General features: G+C 33.4%; 2 protein-coding genes across 2 annotated transcripts; one reads left to right on the top strand and one right to left on the bottom strand.

The window, feature by feature from the left end:
* Nucleotides 1–3,282: 3,282 nt before the first annotated feature.
* Nucleotides 3,283–5,142, bottom strand: LOC127698660 (uncharacterized). Its single transcript, XM_052202248.1, has one exon. The coding sequence runs from the start codon at nt 5,127–5,129 to the stop codon at nt 3,573–3,575; it is 1,557 nt and encodes a 518-aa protein (XP_052058208.1). The 5' UTR covers nt 5,130–5,142; the 3' UTR covers nt 3,283–3,572.
* A 13,223-nt stretch (nt 5,143–18,365) lies between these two features.
* LOC127698653 (uncharacterized) lies at nt 18,366–23,186 on the top strand. The gene is made up of 2 exons (XM_052202228.1): nt 18,366–18,460; nt 18,752–23,186. Exon 2 carries the CDS (start codon nt 18,778–18,780, stop codon nt 20,440–20,442), a length of 1,665 nt encoding a protein of 554 aa, XP_052058188.1. The 5' UTR covers nt 18,366–18,460; nt 18,752–18,777; the 3' UTR covers nt 20,443–23,186.
* The last annotated feature ends 316 nt before the right edge of the window (nt 23,187–23,502 follow it).

Genomic DNA, 23,502 nt, shown 5'->3' with positions numbered 1-23,502 from the left:
CTGGATTATGAAGGGAATGATAAAAACAAAGATTCAACAGATTGTTGGAAAACATATTTTTTCTCAAAATACAGGTTTGGGATTAAAACGTTCTCCACCTAGGCGAACATTTACCGTATAATTAGTACAACGCATGCTGCAACAGGGTCCCTTTTACTATATGCCTCTGCTAGTAGGTAAGTAATATAGAGTTCAGTAGGAATCGCCGCATTTTTGACATCTACTGTGGCACTATCTGACAGACAAAAAAATACAAACGAATAATGACGTGTGCTTCAGATTAATAGAAGCGTAGTCAAGAAGCACGCAATGGCGTCCTCATGGACCTCAACTGGAGACCATGCGAAGACGTCATAATTTAGAATCACGGTTGCTATGAGCGACATCTCGAAGGGGGAATAAATATGTTAGACTCACAGTACAAATAAACGATATGAATAGCGATAACCATGATAAAGCAACCGACGATTCTTATATTTCCGATTTTTCCGCTGATGAGTTTCTATGTGATGTGAACCTTATTGTAGAAGACAAACCTCTGTATACTAGTCGCAGTTTGTTAGCGTTTGCTTCACCTGTGTTTAAATGTATGTTTTCCGGGGAATTTAAAGAAAAGGGACAGTCAAATATCAATCTCCCTGACAAGTCCTATCAGGATGTTTCGGAGATGATTCGTTTCATTCATCCAGGATTCAGTGACGATTTAGAAGCTGGTACGGATTCCGCTTTTCGACTTTTACCAATTGCAGAAGAATATCAAATAGACAAGCTAAAGGAAAAGTGTGAAGATGTTCTCCTGTCCAAGCTGAAAAGTGAATCCTTTACTCAAGATTTTGTAGTCGACAGTTTGATAGTTGCAGATAAGTATTCCTTGCAAAACCTGCTACAAGAATGCATCGAAATATGCAGCAAATCAAAAACTTTATGGCAAGTCGTTAAGGATAACAAAACAATGTCACTAGAAATAAAAACGAAAGTTTTCGAAGGTCGCTTACGGAAACTAGAATTCGAACAGGAAAGCTTTAACATTATGAAACAGAGAGTAAGTGCAGTGGCATATAGGTTGAAGGAAATAGTTTATCCTCACGAAAATCACTGCAGGTGTCGAACAGAACTGAAACTTCGATCACCTTTGCAGCGAACGTGTGTTTACTGTGCGCGAACATGGTGTTCTGAAAATGTCAGCACAGATTCATATCGGAATTCATACTGGTTTTACTGTAACCATAGGATAGGCTATACTGTAGCAAATGACACTATAATTAAAAGCTTCTTGGAAACTAAAGAATTCCTCAATTTATGATCAAAATAGACATTTTAACAATATCAATATATTGTATTTCTATAATTTACTTTTTAAAGCACATTAGTCTTTGTTTGTTTTCTTTGTTTTGCTTGCAAACCATGTTGAAATATTGAACTGAATTTTTTGCGACATATAGTTTTGCAAAACTGTTATAGGCAATAGAAATATCGATTGGAACTCTATTTTAACTGGAATTAATCGCTTTCAAATCACATGACTTTTTTTCTAATAACAGATAATAGGCTCTAGTGCACGTGACTTTTTTTCCTAATAACAGAAGTTAGGCTCTAGTACATGTGACTTTTTTCCGAATAACAGACATTAGGCTCTAGTACACGTGACTTTTTTTCCTAATAACAGATATTAGGCTCTAGTACACATGCCGTTTCCGGTGAATAACATTTGAAACTTTTGTTTGCAATGGCCCTTTTGATCAATGATGATAAATGGGTGTATCATGCTTACAGTTAAAAGATCGAGCGCGAACGCCCAAATCACAAATTTCATCATATTCCTATGCACTTGTTCCATCTCGGTTGTACTATTTAGATAACTTTTATAACTTTTTTTTTATAATAAAAATATTTGGTATGATTGTTCATCACCATTAGCCAGTGTGTTACAAATTAAGGATGTCTCGCATAAGCTATAATATGACAAAAACATTTACTTATACAGAAAGCCATAGGTACAAGAACATCAATAATTTCCTGAATACCGTCACCTGTATACCCCTCCCCCAATTTGGTAGTGAAACTCGTGCTAAAGAGGGGCATCCGTTTGGCTGTGTGGGATGTATAAAAGCGCAATACAGGTACATTAAATCCGATGCCTCGTGTTGGAAGAGTTCAAAGCTTTCTGCAAGTTAATCTGTATCCGAACGGAAACGTCGAAGATACCAATCCTGGCTTTAATGCGACAGGGCTTTTTATTCGATGAAACCTTTAACCAACTCTTCAAGGGGTCCGTAGAATGGCTGTTGCAAGGCAACGTTTATGTTTATGTCTCTCTACACCACCCCCTCTTTTCCAAGTGGCAGTTACATTTCCCGCGTGTCCTAGTCCTTGTGTACAGAACCTACCTATTGTATTAATTGTGCTGAAAATGCGTGAAATATTTGGCGCTGGACGTTAAGAAAGCACAATGAATGAATCAATCAATCAAATTGAATCATGACACCGTAAACATTGTTCTGTTGTCACGCATCGGATAAAAAGCCTACAAAAACTAAAGAAAATAAATTGAACCATCAAAAAGGGTCCCGCGTGAAAAAAAAAGTTTTTTTCTGTAGTTTTTTTTACAATTCACCGACTTGATATCTGATTGTTTTGCCTTCGTTACCTTGAGCGGACCCTGTACTTTAGATAGGGGTTCGGTCTAGGGTCAGGGTTAGGCATCCCTTGATAAGCAAATATGCTCCTATTATCTGTAGATCGATTCAAGTTGTCTGGAGATAGAGAACTGACAATACGATTCTCCCATCAATACCTGGAGTGATGCAAGGCCCCCGGATCAACATCGCATGCTACGCTCATTGTATTTTAAAAAGGTAAAATTCGGAAATTTGTCTATTTAGGTAAGAAAACAAAATCAGTATGAAGCACTTTTGAAAATATGTCAGCGATTATTTTGTGACACTCATCTGGGAACGATCGACTCGTTTGTGTAGCCGACCGTAAAACTTTTGTAGTGAACTTCTACGAAACGAACACCGTTCAAACCGGAAGTGATACTAGGTGCTCCGGTTAGGCAAAGTTATGCATTGGAAATCACTAATCTATTACATGCACTGTATTTTTAATTTTCCTTGAAAAGTTGGATACTGACACACACTCAAATTAATCAATGGTGCAGATGTAAAATTCAGTGATTTTGGATCAAGTTATTTCCAACAGCTATCATTATATGAATTTGAATAAAAAAATAAGGATACCTGCCTTTTATAATCGAATGGTCTTCATTAACATACAAGTGAAATCAATCGAAAGTAAATAACTAGATTTTAATAAATAGCACTTAATAACAGTTTTTTTTCTAACAATGCTATGCATTAAAACAAATTTTGGCACATGTAGAGAAGTTATACGCATAATAAGGATACATGGATAGAATCACTCGTGTTTGTTTACAATACAAAATTTTTAACCACGAGGATTCAACAGCAATATTACTGAATTAGCATTTGGTACATATTGTTTTAAATTGTCGATCAATGGCTTTGGTCATTATCGTTTTGTGATGATTTCGTAACAATAATTTTAAGGACCTATGACTGGAGTACCTTAATACTTGGCCCCGGAGGTAATGCTCCTGGTAAAACAAGTCTATAACATTTCGGTTCCAGTGGACTGTAACATTTCTCTGCGGTACCTTTACGAGGATTGTTTTTCTGTTGTCTCCCACGTTGACTAACTGTATGTCTTGGTAGATTAGCGATGTCTTCTCGGATACTCTTATATTGATCTTTGTCTAACTCTGCCGTGGAAATTGTTTTGTTCTGTAACTGTTCTAGGAGTTGTCTAGCTATTTGGGATTGCTTTGAATAAGGGGGTAAAGACATAATGTATGCCTCTATTGCTTTTAAAATCAGCTCATCATAAACAGATGATACGATGTCAATTTTTGGTAAATCGAGTGATTTACCAGACCTGTATGATCTTCCAGAAGACGAATGTAAGAGGCGGGTTCCTGGAAGTGACTTCAAGTCACCTAAACTTTTTGATTTTTCTGAACTTAAGTCGGGAACTGTCATCGCTCTAAGACCAAGAGAAGGCAGAATTTCATTAAAACTGCTAATTTGACTACCTTTTATAGATGGAAGATCAACAGACTCCGCAAAATGTACTCTTTTCTGTGAGGAATCTTGAGATACTGATTTTCGAACGAAATCAAGGGATTTGACACCATATGATCCTGCAGTTCCTAAAGCTTTTCTTTGCTCATCAAGGGAAATAAATGGCAATTCCAAACACCTTGTTGACAAAGATCTTGTAGATCCACGCAGTACGACGGCCTTTCCAACAGTTTCCCTAGTTTCAACAATTTCATTGTCTTCACATATAGTCATTTTAATAGGTTTTTCATATATAGTCTCAAAATCCTGGTAATCCCAATCTCTGCTCCCACGATGTCCAATAGATGTGGTAATTGTTGTTGCAGGAGTAGTTGGAGGATTTTTAGGTGTTAACTTTATTGGCAGCGGAAATACTATCTGCTTCTGAGTAAGCGGTCTTTCGGGTAAAGTCATTGGCTGTGATGGAAGTCCAAAATTATGAGCAAGCGTCATCGTTTTTGATTTGTCTGTAAATATTCCATAATCTTCCTTTGTTGTAAAAACAGTAGATCGACTAACCAGTTGTTTCCGTTTTTTATCGTCTCTCTGTCCCTCTTTCAATTTCGCTTTCATTTTTGTTTCTTTTTCCTGTTTTTCTGGTGAAACGACAAAATAAACGTACGGTACTTCTTCGCCTGTGTTTGAAATTGGAACCATTTCCATCGCTGTTTCCGTGTCAGGATCTTTTTTGTCCTTCGTGGTTGGCGTGAAAACATCAGCTACACGTGGAATGGGTCTTGAGCAGTTCAAGGCTTGGTTCTGAACCTTTTCAAAATGTCTAGCTCTGGATTCTTCAAGCTTTGTACGAATTAAGGTCATTCTCTTCCGTGTGAGTTCATTTCTTGTTATTACGAGTTGCTTGCTTTTGTTGCTTTTGTTCTTTTTCACATGTTTCTTTTCCTTTTCAGCTTTTTCATTATCTTCGCCATCATTGAACTGGTTTGGCGGATTCGCGTGCAGAATAAAATACGATGACACTGACGAAGCCATTGAAATCTATATAGTACACCCTACAAATAAAAAAAGATCCATTTAACAGCACTGAAATATGTGATGAGATTTTTGAAATTGTTAACAAAGCAATACAATTAATGACTGTGTACGATATTTAAAATTCAGAAGAGGCGAAGTTATATGACACTTTAAAACGTACACAACGATATAAGACAAAACGCATTTGTAATGGGTTACTTGACGTTTTTTAAAAGAACAAAATAAAATTATCTTCCCTTTTACGTCATATTTGTTCAGTAGTCATTCAGTGATATATGTAACACAGATCAATATCACCAGATTTTCAAAAGAGAGAGGCCCCCTGGTAAGCCAATGTGTGGAGTGATTCTTGTAAAAAGTCTATGTATTTACCATATATGTAGCTCCATAAGGGGGGCCATGACCCCTGCCCTCTAAATCCGCCTCTGATCAATTCTGGCTCTACTGTGCACTTAATGAATCTCCATTTATATGGATTTAAAAAACACTTATTTTCTTTTGAAAAAAAGGTGCAGCTGCGCTTTACAGTCATGCTGGCCTTTCAAGAGTACGTGATGTCACTTCTTTAGCGACTACAAAATCCTTTATCATTGGTTGCACACAAGTCTGGTCCAATGAAATGTTATGTAATTGCCAACAGGAAAGACAACTTCTATGTCGTTCTCTGGTGGAGAGTTGTCTCATTGGCAATCATACCGCATCTTCTTATTTTTATATAACCACCAAAGATATCTTGTTGCTCGTTAAGGTCCATTCTATCCATACCGTGTGTTAAAGGTTGTTAAAAACTCAACAAAGTTAAGAGACAGAGTTGATTCCTCTCGTATTAATTTCTCTAGCAAGATTATTTTAAAAGTCATCGAGTCTTGACCACGTCTTGACTAAAAATCGCAATAGTGCCACTTCTTGTCCATACTATCATACTATATTTCTCAACATTTAACATAAAACAAAGCGAATTATATCTGAAAAAAAAATATTTATTGTGTCTTTCGGGTACACATTCAGCTGTTTTGGTTCCAGTTGTTCGTTAAAAATGACAAAACTTGAAGAAGTAAACAATGTTTATGTGTTGTTTATTACTGTTTTGTTCGTACTTGCATTTTTGTAATCTCCTATACCGGTATTATGCGGTTAAGTGTTTTTTTCCCCAATACAGATTTTAATTGTACGTATTTTTTTGCACCTTTTTATTCCACCTTATATCGAGATTAAAATAGTGTTGATATCTTAAAAAACTAGTTTAACCCCGCCACATGTTCAAGTCAGGAACCTCTTCAATATTAACTGTTGTTCTTTGTTGGATTGCTGTCTTATTTACATGTACCCCACATCTTCAATTATTCAATATGTAAAATTTGCAATACTTATCGCGATAGTCCTTAACAACATTGTGTAACTGTTTGGCTGAAACCCGAGGCAGTGGAATAAAACTGTCACCCTATCTGGACACATTCTAATTGAGGATCAACCAGCCTTTGCTCTTACTCATTAATGTCATTTGCTTAGTGGAGAACCAGCAATACATTTTTTAGATTCTTTGGTTTGACCCGTCCTGGGATCGAACCCACGATCTCCCGTACTTGAGGCGAGCACGCTACCATGGATCCACCGATGGGCCTCTCATTTACTAGACATCAAACCTACTCTGATTCCCAACTTTGAAGACATTAATATTTTCTGATTGGGATTTTTTTGCCATAAAATTGAATGTTTAGTCATTAAAAAAAATAAGATAATTTGATTCTTGCGTTATACAAACAAAATCTTCAGAATGAAAAATAACACCCCCACTCCACCCCTTTTCAAAGTTAAATGGCCGTTCCCTTAGCAAAAAACGATGGAATTCGTCAAGTCTTTGAAATAAGATAGCAGGGAAGTTCAGGAATGCTCTGCTCACAGTTTTTTTCGTCTACAATAAGTAACACAAACAAAACTCGAGTAAATCCTAATCTACGAAGACAACACTGTACTTATAACAATTCCCATTAAATATAAACACAGTGAGAAATAACTGAATTAAGTTGACTCATTAGCAATAACGACATCTCCTTATTTATAGGAATACTCGACTCATGTTCATAGAGCTATAGTTCATGATAAGCTAGAGATAACGTTTGTTTCGAATACTAAGAGAACCCATGACGGTCAAATTCAGTACAATGTATTCTCAAGAAAAATCAAGACTATATGTGATTATATTTTTTGAGAATTTTGGCTTTATCTAATACCCTTAAGGATTAAAGACCCTTCACTCTGTTTTATCAAAGGATAGTTACGTAAATAAAATAGCGTGTGTTGGTGTTTTTGTTTGAATATGCATAATAAAAAGATTTCTGTGCGACTTACCTCTTACATGTTGAAAATATTTACCAAAAATATAACAAGGAAATTTCACTAGGACCATTTAAAATGGCAACTCAATAATTATGTTACCCTAACAGTATGAACATTTTGTAAATAGTTTAATCCCGTTAATACTTCTTTTAAATAAAATAACACAATTCTAGACACAAAGGCTAATCCGGTTAAACCTCTTATATTAATTTTTGTAGTAGTTCGTTAGAGAGTTGATAATCCCCGATATGTACATTACTTTATTTAACATATATCTGTAAATTCAATATGATATTATTACATCTGTTTGAACTGATTCTCAATTGGTCAGATTGTGATTCATTTTGAACGTGAAGACAATGTGATAGTTTTTGTAAATGTTGATGGTTTCCATGTTTAAATAAAAAATGCTAACGAATGCAGAGGTTTATTTCTATATAATTTTTTTTGGCACACCATGCTGTACAAACATGATTAATCCCAATTTTGCAAAATCTAGTTAAACAAAATACTAAAGATGTCTTTCAAATAAATGTCTTTACATTATTTTCTACCCCCCTTTTTTAATGTTACATAACCATTGAATCCCATGTGTTTTAAAGTCGTTACTACGACACGAAAGTTACTTGGAGAACGTAAGCGAAGTTCTTCTTAAACTATGCTCTTCAAATGAAAAATGTAAAAGAAGCATAGAAACTATCTACTGACTTAAGTGCTAAATCGACTTTTTTTTTTATTTTTGGAAAAAAATACATAAAAAGGAAAGAAAGAATAACAGGTATCGCGAACAACAAACCACATCAACCACCAACACCCGACGCCTTCGAAAAAACTAGACTGACAAGCAAAGACCAATAACAACGGTTTATTCTGGCTATTCCTACATTTTGAATTTTATAGGTAAAACAGTAAAATTTTATGTTGGAGTTCCCAGAATCTTTATGTAAACAATGGCATTATGTAGGATTATGTTGTAACAACATTAAACTAATGAACCAAGGTAAATCCAGGTAAATCTTGTGGAAAATAAAGAAAAGGAATAGTTTATATTACAACAATATTTTATCTAATAATTTCATAGCACATTTTGTGTAAATAATATTCAAAAGCACAATATAAATTGTTAGGCACAATGTTATTCACAAGCAATTGAAATTATTTTGGTGAAAACATTAATAATATATACAAGGAAATAATATCAATTGAAATATAAATATATTGAAATTGTAGTAATTATTCTTCGAAACAAAGCACTAAATTTTGAGTTACACTATATATTCTTTGAATCAAAGCACCGAAAAGTACACTAAATTGACATTAAGGGCATACGATACAGTTTTGATCCCACGGTGATTTTTTTACGAAAATTTGCATACAAGCTATTTTTCACCTGGTCAATTCAAATGTGTAATTAAAAATATACCTTCATGTGCTAAATTTAGAGATAAATGGGGTCGAAATTTTAGACATTTACCTAAAATTTCGGTTTCTTGGACATTTCTATCCTTTTGATATATATATTTAACTTTTTTGTTTCAAAAGATAAACACATGCAGATTTTTGTAAGAAGATTTGGAATATCTGCGTTACAACTTTTGATATTATATTCATTTTAAAAAATCATAATTTATTCAAATAATGAAATTAATTAATTCTTTGAAGCTGAAGTTGAAAGTGTTGGTTACTATTAAATGCGTTAACTACCTTTTCTTTTAAATTGTTTTTTTTTCCAGAATTTTAAATGCTTTTACTACTTTTTCTTTTAAACAATTTTATTTTCAAGAAATTCCATATTAGAAACACATAATTATAACACTTGATACATGTTTTCAAACAAAAACAAAAAAACATTTCTTACATAAATTTCATATACATAATTATTTTTACTTAATTTCCACAGGTAAATTTACCTGTGACCCAATTAAACACTAATGACTAAAACAACATATTTTGCAATAACAACATCTATTGTTCTTCCCATAATCTCCCATGTAGGAATAGCCAGAATAGTAAAATACAAAATGTAGGAATAGCCAGAAGACACTGGCCATAACAACGAACACCACATTGTCCAGATATATAGCCTTGCTTGGCACAGGCACAAAATGTGACGGGGTTAAACTAGTGTTACATTTTGCATATCTAGACCATACATCGTAAAACTGAAACATCAAATAAGTAAAGCCAAATTTTGGACTTATCCAAGAAAAATAATCTGAGTTTGTATATCTGCTTTACCGTAGCATGTTTAACTTTAGTTTCTTGTGTGCTAAATTTGCAAGGAAGCTTGCTCAAGCTTCACATTCCCAGATAATCACATAGCCGAAGTACCAGTCAAATTATCAATATGTAAATTTCAAATGCACGAGAAAACAACGTTTGTTAATTAACTAATTAAATTGGTGACAATCTATCATATAAGAGTTCGACGTGTCATTTTTTTGTATGTTTCGAAAGGAGGCGAAGATAGAGGAGTTGATGTTTTGGGAAAGAGGGGCAAGTGATATCCTTTAATCTCACCACACTTTGCGTCTGAAACAACTTGTAGAGTCAATAATTATAGTATCCATTTCTTATTGCTTAGATTTCTTTCTCGTTTGTGGTTGTCTTCTCTCGAACGAGTTAGTTTCTGGTATCTTTGATGTTTGCTGGTGCGTTTTATTTATTTAGATCTTTATCATTAAGAACACTCAAATACCCCGTAAATTTGTGCTCATCCCATTTCTTGTATAAGTCCTTTTTCTTATTACCTACTTTTCAGTTTTTTATATCAGTAAGAACACTCAAACACAGAGTCCGACTCGTAATTAGGAGGAAAAAGAAGGTACACATTTCTTACCACGTTAATCTGTACTCGTCCCTTCGAGTCTTGTAAGTCCTTTTTCGTATTACCTACTTTTTCAGTTTAACCCATTACACGAATCCTCATAATTTAAAAAAAGTACAAGTTTGATCATATTTTAAAACTTCACTGACTACAAGTGAGCTGATTTTATAATTTATTGTAATTGTATGCTAGAAGCTTTTTCATTCAAAATCACTGCAATTAACACCCTTTATTTCATCATGTTATATATTTTTAAAGAACAGAACAGAACATACATTTTATTACTAAATGACTTAGACAAGTAATAGAATATTTAACAAGTGAAATGTAATTGAAAACAAATTAACACGAGTTCTTTTAAAATACAAGTAGAATAGCAAAAGAGAAGATGGTAAAATACCAAAACAAATCTAATTTATATTGCAATTAAGGTATTTAGCTTAACATCATTGTACTCTTACCTAAAGAAGAAAGGTAAAGCAAACAATGATTCAATGAGAAAGGTGGGTGTGTGATTTGGGAGTGTGTGTGAGAGAGACATATTGTTTGTTAGTATGTGTTAGAGAGAGTTAATATGTGTGAAAAAGAGAGACCGAATATGTGGGAGAGAAAGTGTTTGAAAGAGAGGATGTCTTTGTGTCAACGTATATTTGTTCTGCCTAACAGAAGTTCCACTGGAAACTGTTATAAACTATGCCATAATATCTGTTCCTGTTGGAACAAGTATTCTATAACCTTTATTCCGTAATGTACAAATACAGTAACATGTGTTCCACTGGAATTAATATTATAGAATATGTTTTCCACTTGGAACTTATATTACGAAGGAACTTCTATTTCGTGACATTGAGGACGGTGGACGTATCGGTGAGAGGGCGAGGGTGCTTATATGTGTGAGAGCGGAGAGAGTGTGTATAGGTGTGTCTGAAAGAGGCATTGTGCTTGTCTACATGTAGGGTGTGAGAGATATGGAACGTGTGTGTGTGTGTGTGCGTGTGCGTGTGTGCGTGTGTGTGTGTGTGTGTGAGAGAGAGAAACTGAATTTGTGTGATGAGGAGAGAATAATTTGGAAGAAAGAGTTATTTAGGAATAAGTACGACGAGAATGGAGTTTGGGGAGATAATATGATAATGAAACAGAGAGAGAAAAAAAGAACGAGTCGAGTGTGTCTTAACAGGGAGAGTGACGGTCTTGTAATGGTAATAACTTTTATAAGGACTTGATTCATAGTGTCACCATATAAGCATTTTTGTAGACCTTATATTGCTGACTAATTTTGGTGTTTGCAGTCTCTATCAATCTATACGATTAGCAAAATGCTGCTATGCGTAAAAGAATTACCAATAACACCTAAAAGCAGCCAATAAATAGTTTCAGTCATTGAATTATCGGCTTTTTGCGGATAATTTTTTGCTGTTCACAGTTTCTGTCTTTAATACCGTTTTCAAAATCTAAAATTCGCCAAAATCGTCTCTTAAGGACTGTGACTATTTTAAGGGTTCAATTGTTAAGGCGCGTTTATGTATATCAAGTAATTCTGTTGATCATTTTTTGTGTATCTACCAGCACTTTAGTTTTCAAGATAATAGGCAAAATGTTGAGATGGAGGCACCAGTAATTTACTGATATTCAAATCTCACCCGCCATGCGGATCCACACTCAGTCAAAATTGGGTATATAAAACCATTAGTAAATTTACAATGCAGACGACTATTATGATATCTAAAGATATGTAAGCTGTCGTTAGTGAGTTGGAACACAGACACATAGTATCGGTTAATCAAATCTAAAAATGTCTATTGTAGTCGTTCTTCTGCTAACTCCGATGGAGCAGTTTTTGTGTCAGAAGCACACCCCTGTTTATGAAGTCCGTATAATGTGAACCTGCACAAACTTAACGTATTAATTGAGATATGTAAACGCTATAAAATTGGGCAAAGTGTATATTTTATGCTGAAAAATCGTCATAAAGGAGCAATAACTTCAATAACGGGCTGGCATAATATGCGTATATTTCATGAAAATGAAGATGATTGCCAATTTCATGCAATTTTCAGTCCATATTTCCTTGTCGGGAACATTGACAGCAGATAAATAAGAACACACATTTTTATTTTTGTAAAATCTTCTTTATAACTACTTTCATAATTCCATTAAATATATAGTTGATCATTGGTGAGCCCATACTTTCAAACCATTTTTGACACATATTTTGTTACCTAACAGATGGACGTAGGAAGCTCTATGCTGTATTTTGCACTAAATAAATTAGGCCAATGTGTATATGTACCAGAAGTACTACTTTAACTCGGATTGTCTACACTCACTTCGAGATGTGTATTAATAAGAAAGTGATTCTTCCAAGACAAATCTAGTTGACTGGTTCACTTTTCATGCTTCAATATTTAGATTTTTATAAGTTTCCTTTCACAAGTACATAGTGATTTAGATCATTTGAATTACCATATCTAAAGAACCTTTAGTGGGCAAGCTCGCATACTCCACGACCCCCCCCCCCCCCCCAAAAAAAAATGAATAGCTAAAATTTATCAGATGGCAAAGCTTGATCTGTTTACTTTTTCTGTAAAAAAAACTTATGATTTCAGACCTTGATCCTAGCCATAGTGACTTCAAAATCAATAGGAATCTTCGTCTTATTACATGCGACCATACGGTATATTCAAGTAATGTTGCATTTTCATACTTAGTATTTGAATTTACACCTGGACACCACTTTCCTGAACAAATTTCGTTTTTTTTCCTCGAAATTTTCACCTTGACCATGGACATAGTGACATCAAAACCAAAAGGGATCGTCTCAATTTATTCGACCATACATGCAAGTATGGTTGCAATTTCCATATGTAGCATTTGATATATCATCCATTTTTCTGCACAAATCTCGGTCTATGTTTAGCACTATGACCTTGACCTTTTACGCGGTAACCTCAACATGAATAGCTATCTGGCCTCGATACTTTTATAACTGCAATTATATTTATTAACGGTTTTTACAGTTTTTTTAAAATACATAATTGCAACAGGTCAGCAATTATAAGCAATCAGTATCAAGTTGACATATACTATACTATATATGTCATATTTTTTTTTTTTTTGGCTCACTTGGCCATAAAGGGAATTCGACTTATTATCATCAAGATTTACATTTTTACCTTCTTGGAATTATCTTGACTAATTTTTTCCAAACTTTGCACGAATAATATACTAATATACATGTATGTAGTTTACTCTTAAAACGACTCTCATTTGGTTTTGATTGGATGAAAAGTATGACAGAGATAACCCAATAGAATAGAGAATGGAAACGGCGAATGTGCCAAAGAGACAACAACCCGACGAAAGAACAGAAAACCGCCCAGGCCACCAATGGGTCTTTCTTGTGACTTGAATCAAACGTATGCATCTATCTATTTGTTGTAAGAGAAAGGTCTACAACAAGGACGCAGATACTTAAAAAATCAATACAGTGCAAATTGGGAAGTTCATATGTTCACTGGAACTTAACATCAGAATAGAACACGACTTAAATGAGTAGAGAACAACTTAGTTAAAGTACCTGTTTTGACAACTGCCTTTTTAAAAAAAATTGGGACGTGGTGTGTGAAAGCTTGCTCACTTAATCTCATTGATTGTGTCTATGGTCATACTTAGATAGGAACTACTACTATGGAAATCTTTGTAGTTGATGGAAACATTGAGTGAAATAAATATCACTTGGATAGAAGTAAATTTCAACGAAAATTCCTGTAATACACTTTGATTAGTATAATCAGACTCGTTTGGGTTTGTTCAAACTGTCAAAGTCTTACGGGAACCTCTCAGTATACCATGTTTGAAAGCTCTAAACATGGCCGTGAAAGCGGAACAACTTGCCTTTTAGGGATATTTATCGCCCTGTGAAAAGGATCTTAAGATATCACATGAGTTTGCTTGCCTTCCTCTCACCATTGCGTTTGTTTTATGTGGATCAAATTATCGTGATTCTGTAATTTTATGTAAGTACATGTGCATCGATTTCAACGCCAGAACAGTAACAGCCCTGTCTTCGAGGAGCAGCGTTTTATGAAATCCTTTCGTGCAATGCTAAAATACGTTATATATTAGCTTATGATCAGAAAGTTTAGAATTAATCTTTAAATTCAGCATTCTTAAAATCCTGGTGGGCTTGTTTTCTGTTTGAAATATTTGTATTTTAGACACGGACAACCGCATACGTTGAAAGCAATAACTGTTTTAATAACATCCTTGAAATATAATGGAGGCCAAGTTCTTGCAGATCATTTATAAGTGCATTGAGTGAACAAAAGGTTTGAAGCTTTTGTGATGAATATTCACACATCATTTTGGCAAATGGAATTCAAACGCTTTTTGTTTGAAATCCTCAAACAAATTTGTTATCCACATTCTTTGTTTTGTAGAAATAATATAAAAGATGAACCGGGTCTATCACATCCTTCGATTTCCCAACTGACGACGGATATGTTCCAATTGTCGTAACCACAATCCCGTCCTCATTTCCTCGAGTGTGACATCACCAAATTAGACTTATCACCGAGTTTGTACTTACATGAGCAACACGACGGGTGCCAGATGTGAAGCAGGATCTGCTCACCATTCAGGAGCACCGGATATAACCCCCGGTTTTGATGGTGTTCGTGTTGTTAATTCTTGAAGTTTTGTATACTGTTATTTGTCTTTTGGTCGTTGTTTCGATTTTAGCAATGGCGGTGTCAGTTCGTCATTTACTGATGAGTTTAAATATCCCTTTGGTATTTTCCGCCTCTTTTTATATATTTAGGAACACTTGTTTCTGTATCAGTAATTCGTTGTGGCATCACAAAAGTTCAATGTAAATGAAGCATGCCCGAGAGGGTTTGGGTAAATAATCGATATGGAAAAGAGTATACCAACTGCACACCAAATATCGTTTCACATTGACTTACCCTGGTGGTTACCCTTAAACTTACCCAACACATTCTCGAACATAAGACCAGTAGCTTGCCTGTCCTAAAAAGCATTTTTGTACTGTTTCTGTGTCTCTTATTTCATATTGACTTCAATAAATCTAATATAATGTTGTTTTTTATTACTAGTATTTAAATGAATATTGATTATCTTAAAACATCGAACTTTTTATTTATGTCCATACAGTGGCAATACTGGAGTAAATACTGAAAAAAAACCAATTCGTTTACCCAAACGCTTGTTTTTTTTTATAACCATAACCTGACAGTAAAAACTAAATTAATGATCTTTCTAAAAAATAACCATTTATCGAAGGTCAAAAGGCCAAAATTTCAATAATAATAAACGAAAGTATCGCCTTCTTCCTCAAAGCTGAAGTGCTTACAACTATTTAAAAAACAATGGAAGCATAACTATATGAGGCGCCGTTTTACTATTTATTCCTTATTTTCTGATATCAAAAAATATTTCTTGATATCAAAAAATTGAATTCCTGATATCAAAAAATGATTTTTTGATGTTAGGAAATATTTCTTGATATCAAAAAATATTTCTTGATATCAGGAATTCAATTTTTTTATATCAAAAATTGCCTTTTTTGATATCAAGAATTCGATTTCTTGATATCAGAAAATAATCTTTATTTAATGATATCAGAAATTCGATGTTTTGATATCAAAAAATCATTTTTTGATATCAAGAAATCCATTTTCTGATATCAAAAAATAGATTTTCTGATATCAACTATTACTGACGATATTTTGACGTTATTTTGATGATATTTTGATATCAAAAATTCGAATTCCTGATATCAAAAAATAAGAAAATAAGAAAAATGTCAACGATTGCTCCCTTTGTGTCAATAAAAGCATCAACGTTCATCAATGAGCCCTTACATTAAGTCTGGTGTTTCGGTCGTGTAATATATACGAAAGCATATATCAGAGTTCGGCTTCATCAGTCTTAATATAAGAAGTTTTGTGTTTTTTGTGTTTCACATATTTATTATTTTAAGGTTTATAGTCAACAATTGTAAGTTCTCGCTTCTTTTATAAGCAATTATTGGTTTCCTCTGAAACAGATTTGTGCAGTCAGGTTTTTGCAAATATCAAGCCCAGTGTTTTTTTCATCTTGTTTTTATATTTTTCCCCGTTGTTTATGTTGAGGATTTATGACAACAATTTTATTTAGGGTCCAGCTGAGGACCACCTCCGGGTGCGGGATTTTCTCGCTGCGTTAAAGACCCATTGGTGGCCTTCGGCTGTTGTCTGCTCTTTGATCGGGTTGTTTTCTCTTTGACATATTCCCCCCATTTCCATTCTCAATTCTATGAACCAAGACAATGCACTAAACTGCAGGCTCCGGACTTGGAACAGACACATAAAGAATGTGGCGGGATTAAACATGTTTGAGCGCTCAACTCTCCCCTAATCTGGGACACTGGTGTTACATTACAACATAGTGTAAGAACAAACGTGGCAGGGTAACAACAACAAAAAGACACAAATTACAGATGTGATAGTGACAACTAGTTCAAAGCCAACAACATAAAAAAATGCATGTCTTGTATTTTCAAAAGATTTGTCTATTTCGTCTTTTTACGAGACTGCTAGTATTTCTTATGAACCGCGTCTTCCATTAACCTTTTAAATACATATGAGCTTTTTCTGTGAAGTAATGAAACGTTTCAGTAGGTTGGATGTACGTTTTCATCTCTAAAATACCTTCATTTTGGAAGAGTTTGTCTTTATATTGAAAGGATTGTCAAGAAACTTTCACTTCATTTTGAGAAAAGTGGTAAGTACAATTTAGTAGGGTATATATGCATTGTATTAGATATATAAGGCAAAAAGATCGTGTATATCGCCAGTTGAACCTGAATATATTATCGAGCCATCGTATCTAAATCTTGAAAACATTTTCCAGTATGTAGTAAATTCTTAGGTCGACATATCCCGTCAATTCGGATTGTACGACACAAGAGTAAATATGTTTTATTTAGGAATAATTTTAAAAAATCTTCCATATATTGTCTTTTAGTGCATGGGTCTTGAATTTCGTAATAAGTTTGATCAAACTGAAGATTAGTGTAAATATTTTTTTTGCTTCAAATATTGTCATTAAATAGCAGTTTTCCGGAGACTTTGAAGTCTTATTCGTGTTTATAAAACTTGAAGTGTATAAGCATTTTGTTTTTGTAACAAGGGACACAATGTCATCAATATAATGACCAATACCGTGTATAGTGGTACTCCACATTATAAAACAATTGGTCTACCGGGAACATTATTTCAGATATTTCCTGATGTTTGGCCTCATTGGTGAGCCTGAATGTTTTAAATGACACACAGGGAGCCATCATTCATTTATTTCTTATTTTCTGATATCAAAAAATCATTTTTTGATATCAGGAATTCGAATTCTTGATATCACAAAATCATTTTTTGATATCACAAAATCTTTTTCTTGATATCAAAAAATCAAAAATATTTTCTGATATCAATAAAATTATTTCCTGATATCCAAAAATGAATTTTTGATATCAGGAATTCGAATTTTTGATATCAGAAAATATTCTTTATTTCTTGATATCAAGAAATCGATTTTCTGATATCAAAAAATAGAATTTTTGATATCAGAAAATAGGTAATAAATAGTAAAACGGCGCCTCATACATAACTTCCTCTGTAAACTCAAAAGTCAGCTCCATTCAAGGTAAACATCCGAATTCCATGATCTTCTTGTCTTTCCCACGAACCTGATTCAATCTTGTTAAAGTGTCGTTGAGTTCACGCGACTTCAGTGAGAATATCGTATTATTGTGGTAAATCTATGTGATATATCAATAATGGACCTATATTATACACCGTGAACTGATCACTTTCACTACCGACTTTTCCACGAAGTGATAAAATACAAACACAAGCTCTAGGTATTAATTTTCATTTTTGTTCTATTACACTGACATATATCTGTATAAATATATATAAGTATATGTATTTATATATGCACACTGTGTGTTTCATTGAATAAGGAACTTGTCTATTTTTAAACTGGAATTTTTCAACAATAAATTACATATGTTACTGTTTAATTTAATAAAGGCATAATAGTTCATAGTTACGTCAAACATGTACTGTTTCGTTTCTGTATTTTCGTTTTACATATGATACAAAAGGTATGTTTTAGCATTATAAAATTTCAAAGAAAATATTGAGACAAATTTGATAAAATGAGAAAAATATGATCAAACGTATATGTTTTTCTTCATAATGTAAAATTCTGAAACTATTTATAAAATGAAATATAACAACTGTAAACTATCCAGTTATGTTTGAACCTACTGATTATTAAGACATTATTATTACACAGGGCCGTAATAACTATAATCGACCGAACATATCCTTTCAAGATATATTGCATAAACAACAACAAAAATTAAAAAAATAACATATATAAATTGTTGTAGGTTTCAACTATAATAATTAACCCGTCATGGAAGAAATAATATTTAAATACTCATATGTCAGGCCAGAACGAATGACTGATATAGAAATAGCTATCCTGAACGATTTAAGTGAGAAGTCAAAGGATGAGATTGACCCGGTTCAGCTTTTATATCATTTGTACAAAACAAAAACAGTTGATCAATATTTGTATGAAGATTTTCATCAAAAAGCGTTTGAATTTCATTGGCCAAATCGAAGGCTGTGTGAATTTTTATTACAGAAGCTTCAGAACGTTTGTTCGTTCCGTACACTGATAAATGCTCTTCGAGAATCTGGCCACCATAACATTTCTAGGATGTTATTAGAAAAGCAAGTGCTACAAACGTCAACGGTTGCCCGTGTCTGCAGAATAGATACTTCAAACAGAAAACAAGTCCAACAGTATTTTAAAATGTTAAAAAGAAAGGTTTGGAATGCCGAATTTAAAGATCCATTAAACACTTTGAGATCGTTAGCGAAGAGATTACAGATGTCTATGCTACGGGAAAAGGATTGCATGAAAAAACAACTCATCGCAGACAGGGTTGTTGCTGTTCTGGGCGCTGAAATCGATGCACATGCAATTACATTCAATACAGAATTGTCCGATCACGACCTATTCAAAGAATTACGAGAAATTGTTCCATTTACAACAAACACAATGGTCACAGATGTCATTTTATATGGAAGGCAAGCAAACGCATGTGCTATCGGAAAATACTTTTCACAGGGCGAAAAATATCTCCAAAAGGCGAAAAGTTGTTCCGCTTTCATGACCCCATGTTTAGAGCTTGCAAACATGATATACTGTGAAGTTTATGTAAGGCTCTGGCAGTTTGAACAAAACCCAAACCACCAAATTCGAGAGTCGTTAGTTCAAATGGCTGAAGTTGGAATTGAATGTCTAAGAGACGAAGAAGAAGAGATACGACTTTTGTGGACCCGTATGTTTTTGTTAAGGATGGCTTTTTGCCTACTTGGAATTGGAAACCGGGCAACAATAATCCAAAATTGCATTATTACCATTGAATGTATCAAAAAGGCCAGACATGTACTTGGAATATTAAATAAAACTCAGGACAACATGGATACAAGAAGAGAAATGTTTTATCTAATGGCACGAGCAAGGCTGTTTGAGATCGAGGATGAATTATCATTAGCATTCGAATACATTAAAAAATCATTTCGCCTGGCCATGGAAGGAAAGTTCAAAGAACAATGCTTTATTTGTCAATATATGAAATATATTGAGCAACGAATGGATATTCCAGATGCATCTAACAATGAACAAGATCCAGTCGAACTGAACCAGGACAGTTTTGAAGGATCGCAGGTTTCTATAGAAAGCATTAATGGAATCGAAATGAATCGACCTGAAACTGTAATACATCATTATCCCAGTAATCAAGACAACTCGCCTCAGTGCCACTCGCAACTCATATCAGTGAGATTGGTTTCAGTTCCAGAACTAGACGCAAATAGTTTTAAGACAACTGACGGTACTTTGTGCACTGACAACTCTTTCTGTGAAATATTCAATGAACAGAGAGAAAACACCGCCGGTAATGAAGAAACACGATCGCCGTATGAGGTAATAAATCTGGAGTCGACAGCAAAAATTGATTTTAACAGTTTTGACGTAATTTTGTCCGATGAAATCCCCAATACATAGACAACCAGATTTATGATAATTTTACTTGTGTTTTACAGGATCTTTATTTGAATCTTACTTCAAAACCGGTGATATATATTAAATTCAAGTTAGCATTACAAATGGGATCAATAGTTACTAACTACAATATGATCTTTTATAGGCGAAATCAAATGTATTATATATAATTTATGTCTCTGTCGAAATTAAAGAACCTTAGTGAGCAAGCTCGCTCAACCCAAGTCAGAACTTTTTTGTAGAATAACTAGTGTTCTCGTCTGTAGATGCTTAACACAAGCGAAATTTGTTGATATGTACTCATCAATGGAATCAACGAATTAGATCTAAACACGAGAGGATATTTGATATACCTATTCTTACTCAATGCTGTGTTTTTTTCTTGTATAGTACTAATTGCCTTCATCTCGCTCATATCTTATATGTAATAATATTTAATTGAGCCTCTTTTTTCATTCATAGAAGAATAACCAAAATAAAACATAAAATGAATAAGTAAAACTACAATTAAATGACGCCTCTCTTATACTAGAATATCATATTTCATCAAGGTCTAGTTCGAATCCAGTGTATTATTTAACACATAAATTTTCTTTATTTAGCATCATCTTGTTCTCAATTTTTAGTAATCCATGACCTTGACCTACGACCTATTAACTGCACTATCAAATAGAAACATTCATCTCAATATATGTAACGATATGTCTTAGTTGGGTGTTAATGTCTAGTATGGTTCTTCACACCCAGATAATCCTGTTTTCTGCAGATGTTTAAATTTGTTTAAATATATGTGACCACCTAAGAGGTGTTGGTCTCACATTGAAATCAAAATGGGTTTTCTCTAATTCGTTATAACATATTACTACAAGTTTGGTTCAAGTTCCAATAAAAATTCTTGGGTTTTCATCCGATCTTAACTAAATCAGGGTCGTTTTTGAGAAATTCCATTCATATAACTCCCTCCAAGTTTAAGAAAACGTTTCAGAGAGTTGAAAGTGTAAAAAATTTATAGACGAACCATTGATAGCAATAGCTCACATGGTCTTTCAGGACAAGTAATTTTAATGCTAACCTTCTGTGTAGCTGGCAGTATGTATTTTAAGAGTTTAAAGTAACTTACAATTTCATAGAACTTAGAAGACTTAAAAACCTCTTTATCATGAAATTCAAATGATCCAAATCATTAGGTACTTGTGCAAAGAAAACTATAATCCAATAATAAAGTATGAAAAGAGAACCAGTAACACTAGTTTGTTTTAAGGTCAGCTTACCTTCTCATTAACACACATATCCACATGAGTCTGGATAATATGAGTCAATAGTACTTCATGTGTAAAATTTACTCAATTCATTAAGTAAAAAATGCAGGATAGAGTTACATAAGTCCATATGTTTAACCAACATTAAAAGTTGGAAAAACTGTGAATTTTTTATGAACTTACCATATTCCTGAAAATGGTCAAATTCCTTCTTTAGTTTCAACAAAGTTTCTACTTTTAAAAAAAATCCTAAACAATGATACATGAAAATAAACCACATTCAATTAACCATTTTTTAACAATGCTATTTTGTAGTTAATACAAGATAACATAGCTTATTGACCTGTTAGGCAAGTAATATTTGCAATTGAGTGCTAAAAATGAACATCCAATAATCAGCAACAATTTTCTGTGAAGCTCATTTTGGTGATCTATTTAAAATGATCACAATATTTCTTTCATGTTCAGACATTAACACAAGTTGATCTTGGTTCTGTGGCAATTAAGCAAACAATAAAAGAACAACACTTCAGGAAATTAGTTTTAATTTTTCTAAATCATATTCCAATTAAGAGTTATTAATTTTTTTAACACCATTTTCAAGCTACACAAAAGAAATGAGAAAATAGTGCCACCTAGGAGCATAATTGCTCATCTGGGGTAGCAATAGGGGCAATATTGTCCATGTTTGGTCACAAATTTAGTGCATGGCTTAGGTAATAGTGTTCAGGAAATAAAAACAAATTTCTCACAAATTTTCATAGCAACAAACCATGACTTTTGTAGAAGTTTTTTACTTTCCTTGTTTTGTGTCAACGTTTTGAGTATATTTGGATTGAAAAAACAACTATGTATTTGGTGGAATTATATAAAAAGATTTAAGAAGCTTTAATAATAAATATTGTTGTTATTTGCATGCTGCCAATATCTGCCAAGGAAATATGGTTTGCATAAGTTCAGCAATTTTCATCATTTTCATGAAATATGTGCATAATATGATGTCATAACTTTGTTAATTTTGATTGATTCATCTATATTTCTTAACTATATGTTTTTCCCTATATCATTAGTATGAGCAAATTTGAGATAAATCTCAAAAGCTTCCTTTTTTCTGGTCAAACATAGTTTAGAGCAAAAACATTTCGAAATAGACAATCACAGTCAAAGATTACCTCTTGCAACCATGATTTTCATCCAATAGGTTCCAAATGGAGATCGTTTTTAAGAGAACCTTCCATCGTTTTTCCTACCAAATTTGCATTGAAATTAGCAAAGTAGTTAAGACAAGACAAAATTCATGTTTTTTAAATCATATTTATGACAATACATTATTTTCAATATCTGTACATGTGTATAGTGTTTGTTTCTTTTTCTTTTTTATATCTAGTGTGAAAATCATGTAAAATTTGATAGAATAATTACACAAATACTCCTTAATATGTATGCAGCATATCAATAAAATTTGTCCAAAAAATACATTATAGGAGATTCAACTATTGTTCTTTTCCATTTAACTTTTTGCAACCCAATATGCTATGATGTTTGATTGCTTTGGAAGCTTTTTCAGTATGTTTCTGTAGTATTATGGTAGCATTATCACATTGAGGGTTTAATCACTATAAAAGTCAAACAAAAAGTAAAATGACAAAAATACTGAACTTCAAGGAAAATTCAAAACGGAAAGTCCTTTGTCAAATGACAAAATCAAAAGCTCAAACATATCAAACGAATGGAAAACAACTGTCATATTCCTGACTTGGTACAGGCATTTCCTTATGTAGAAAATGGTGGATTTAAAACAAAA

Source organism: Mytilus californianus, unplaced genomic scaffold (assembly GCF_021869535.1).
Source record: "Mytilus californianus isolate M0D057914Y unplaced genomic scaffold, xbMytCali1.0.p SCAF_4, whole genome shotgun sequence".
Taxonomy (NCBI): Eukaryota; Metazoa; Mollusca; class Bivalvia; order Mytilida; family Mytilidae; genus Mytilus; species Mytilus californianus.
Note: the sequence above shows the minus strand (reverse complement) of the source record. Positions and strands in the feature narration are given on the sequence as shown.

Bases quoted from the DNA above. Each gene is read 5' to 3' on its own strand.
- LOC127698660 (XM_052202248.1), bottom strand. From the start codon at position 5,129: ATGGCTTCGTCAGTGTCATCGTATTTTATTCTGCACGCGAATCCGCCA.
- LOC127698653 (XM_052202228.1), top strand. From the start codon at position 18,778: ATGGAAGAAATAATATTTAAATACTCATATGTCAGGCCAGAACGAATG.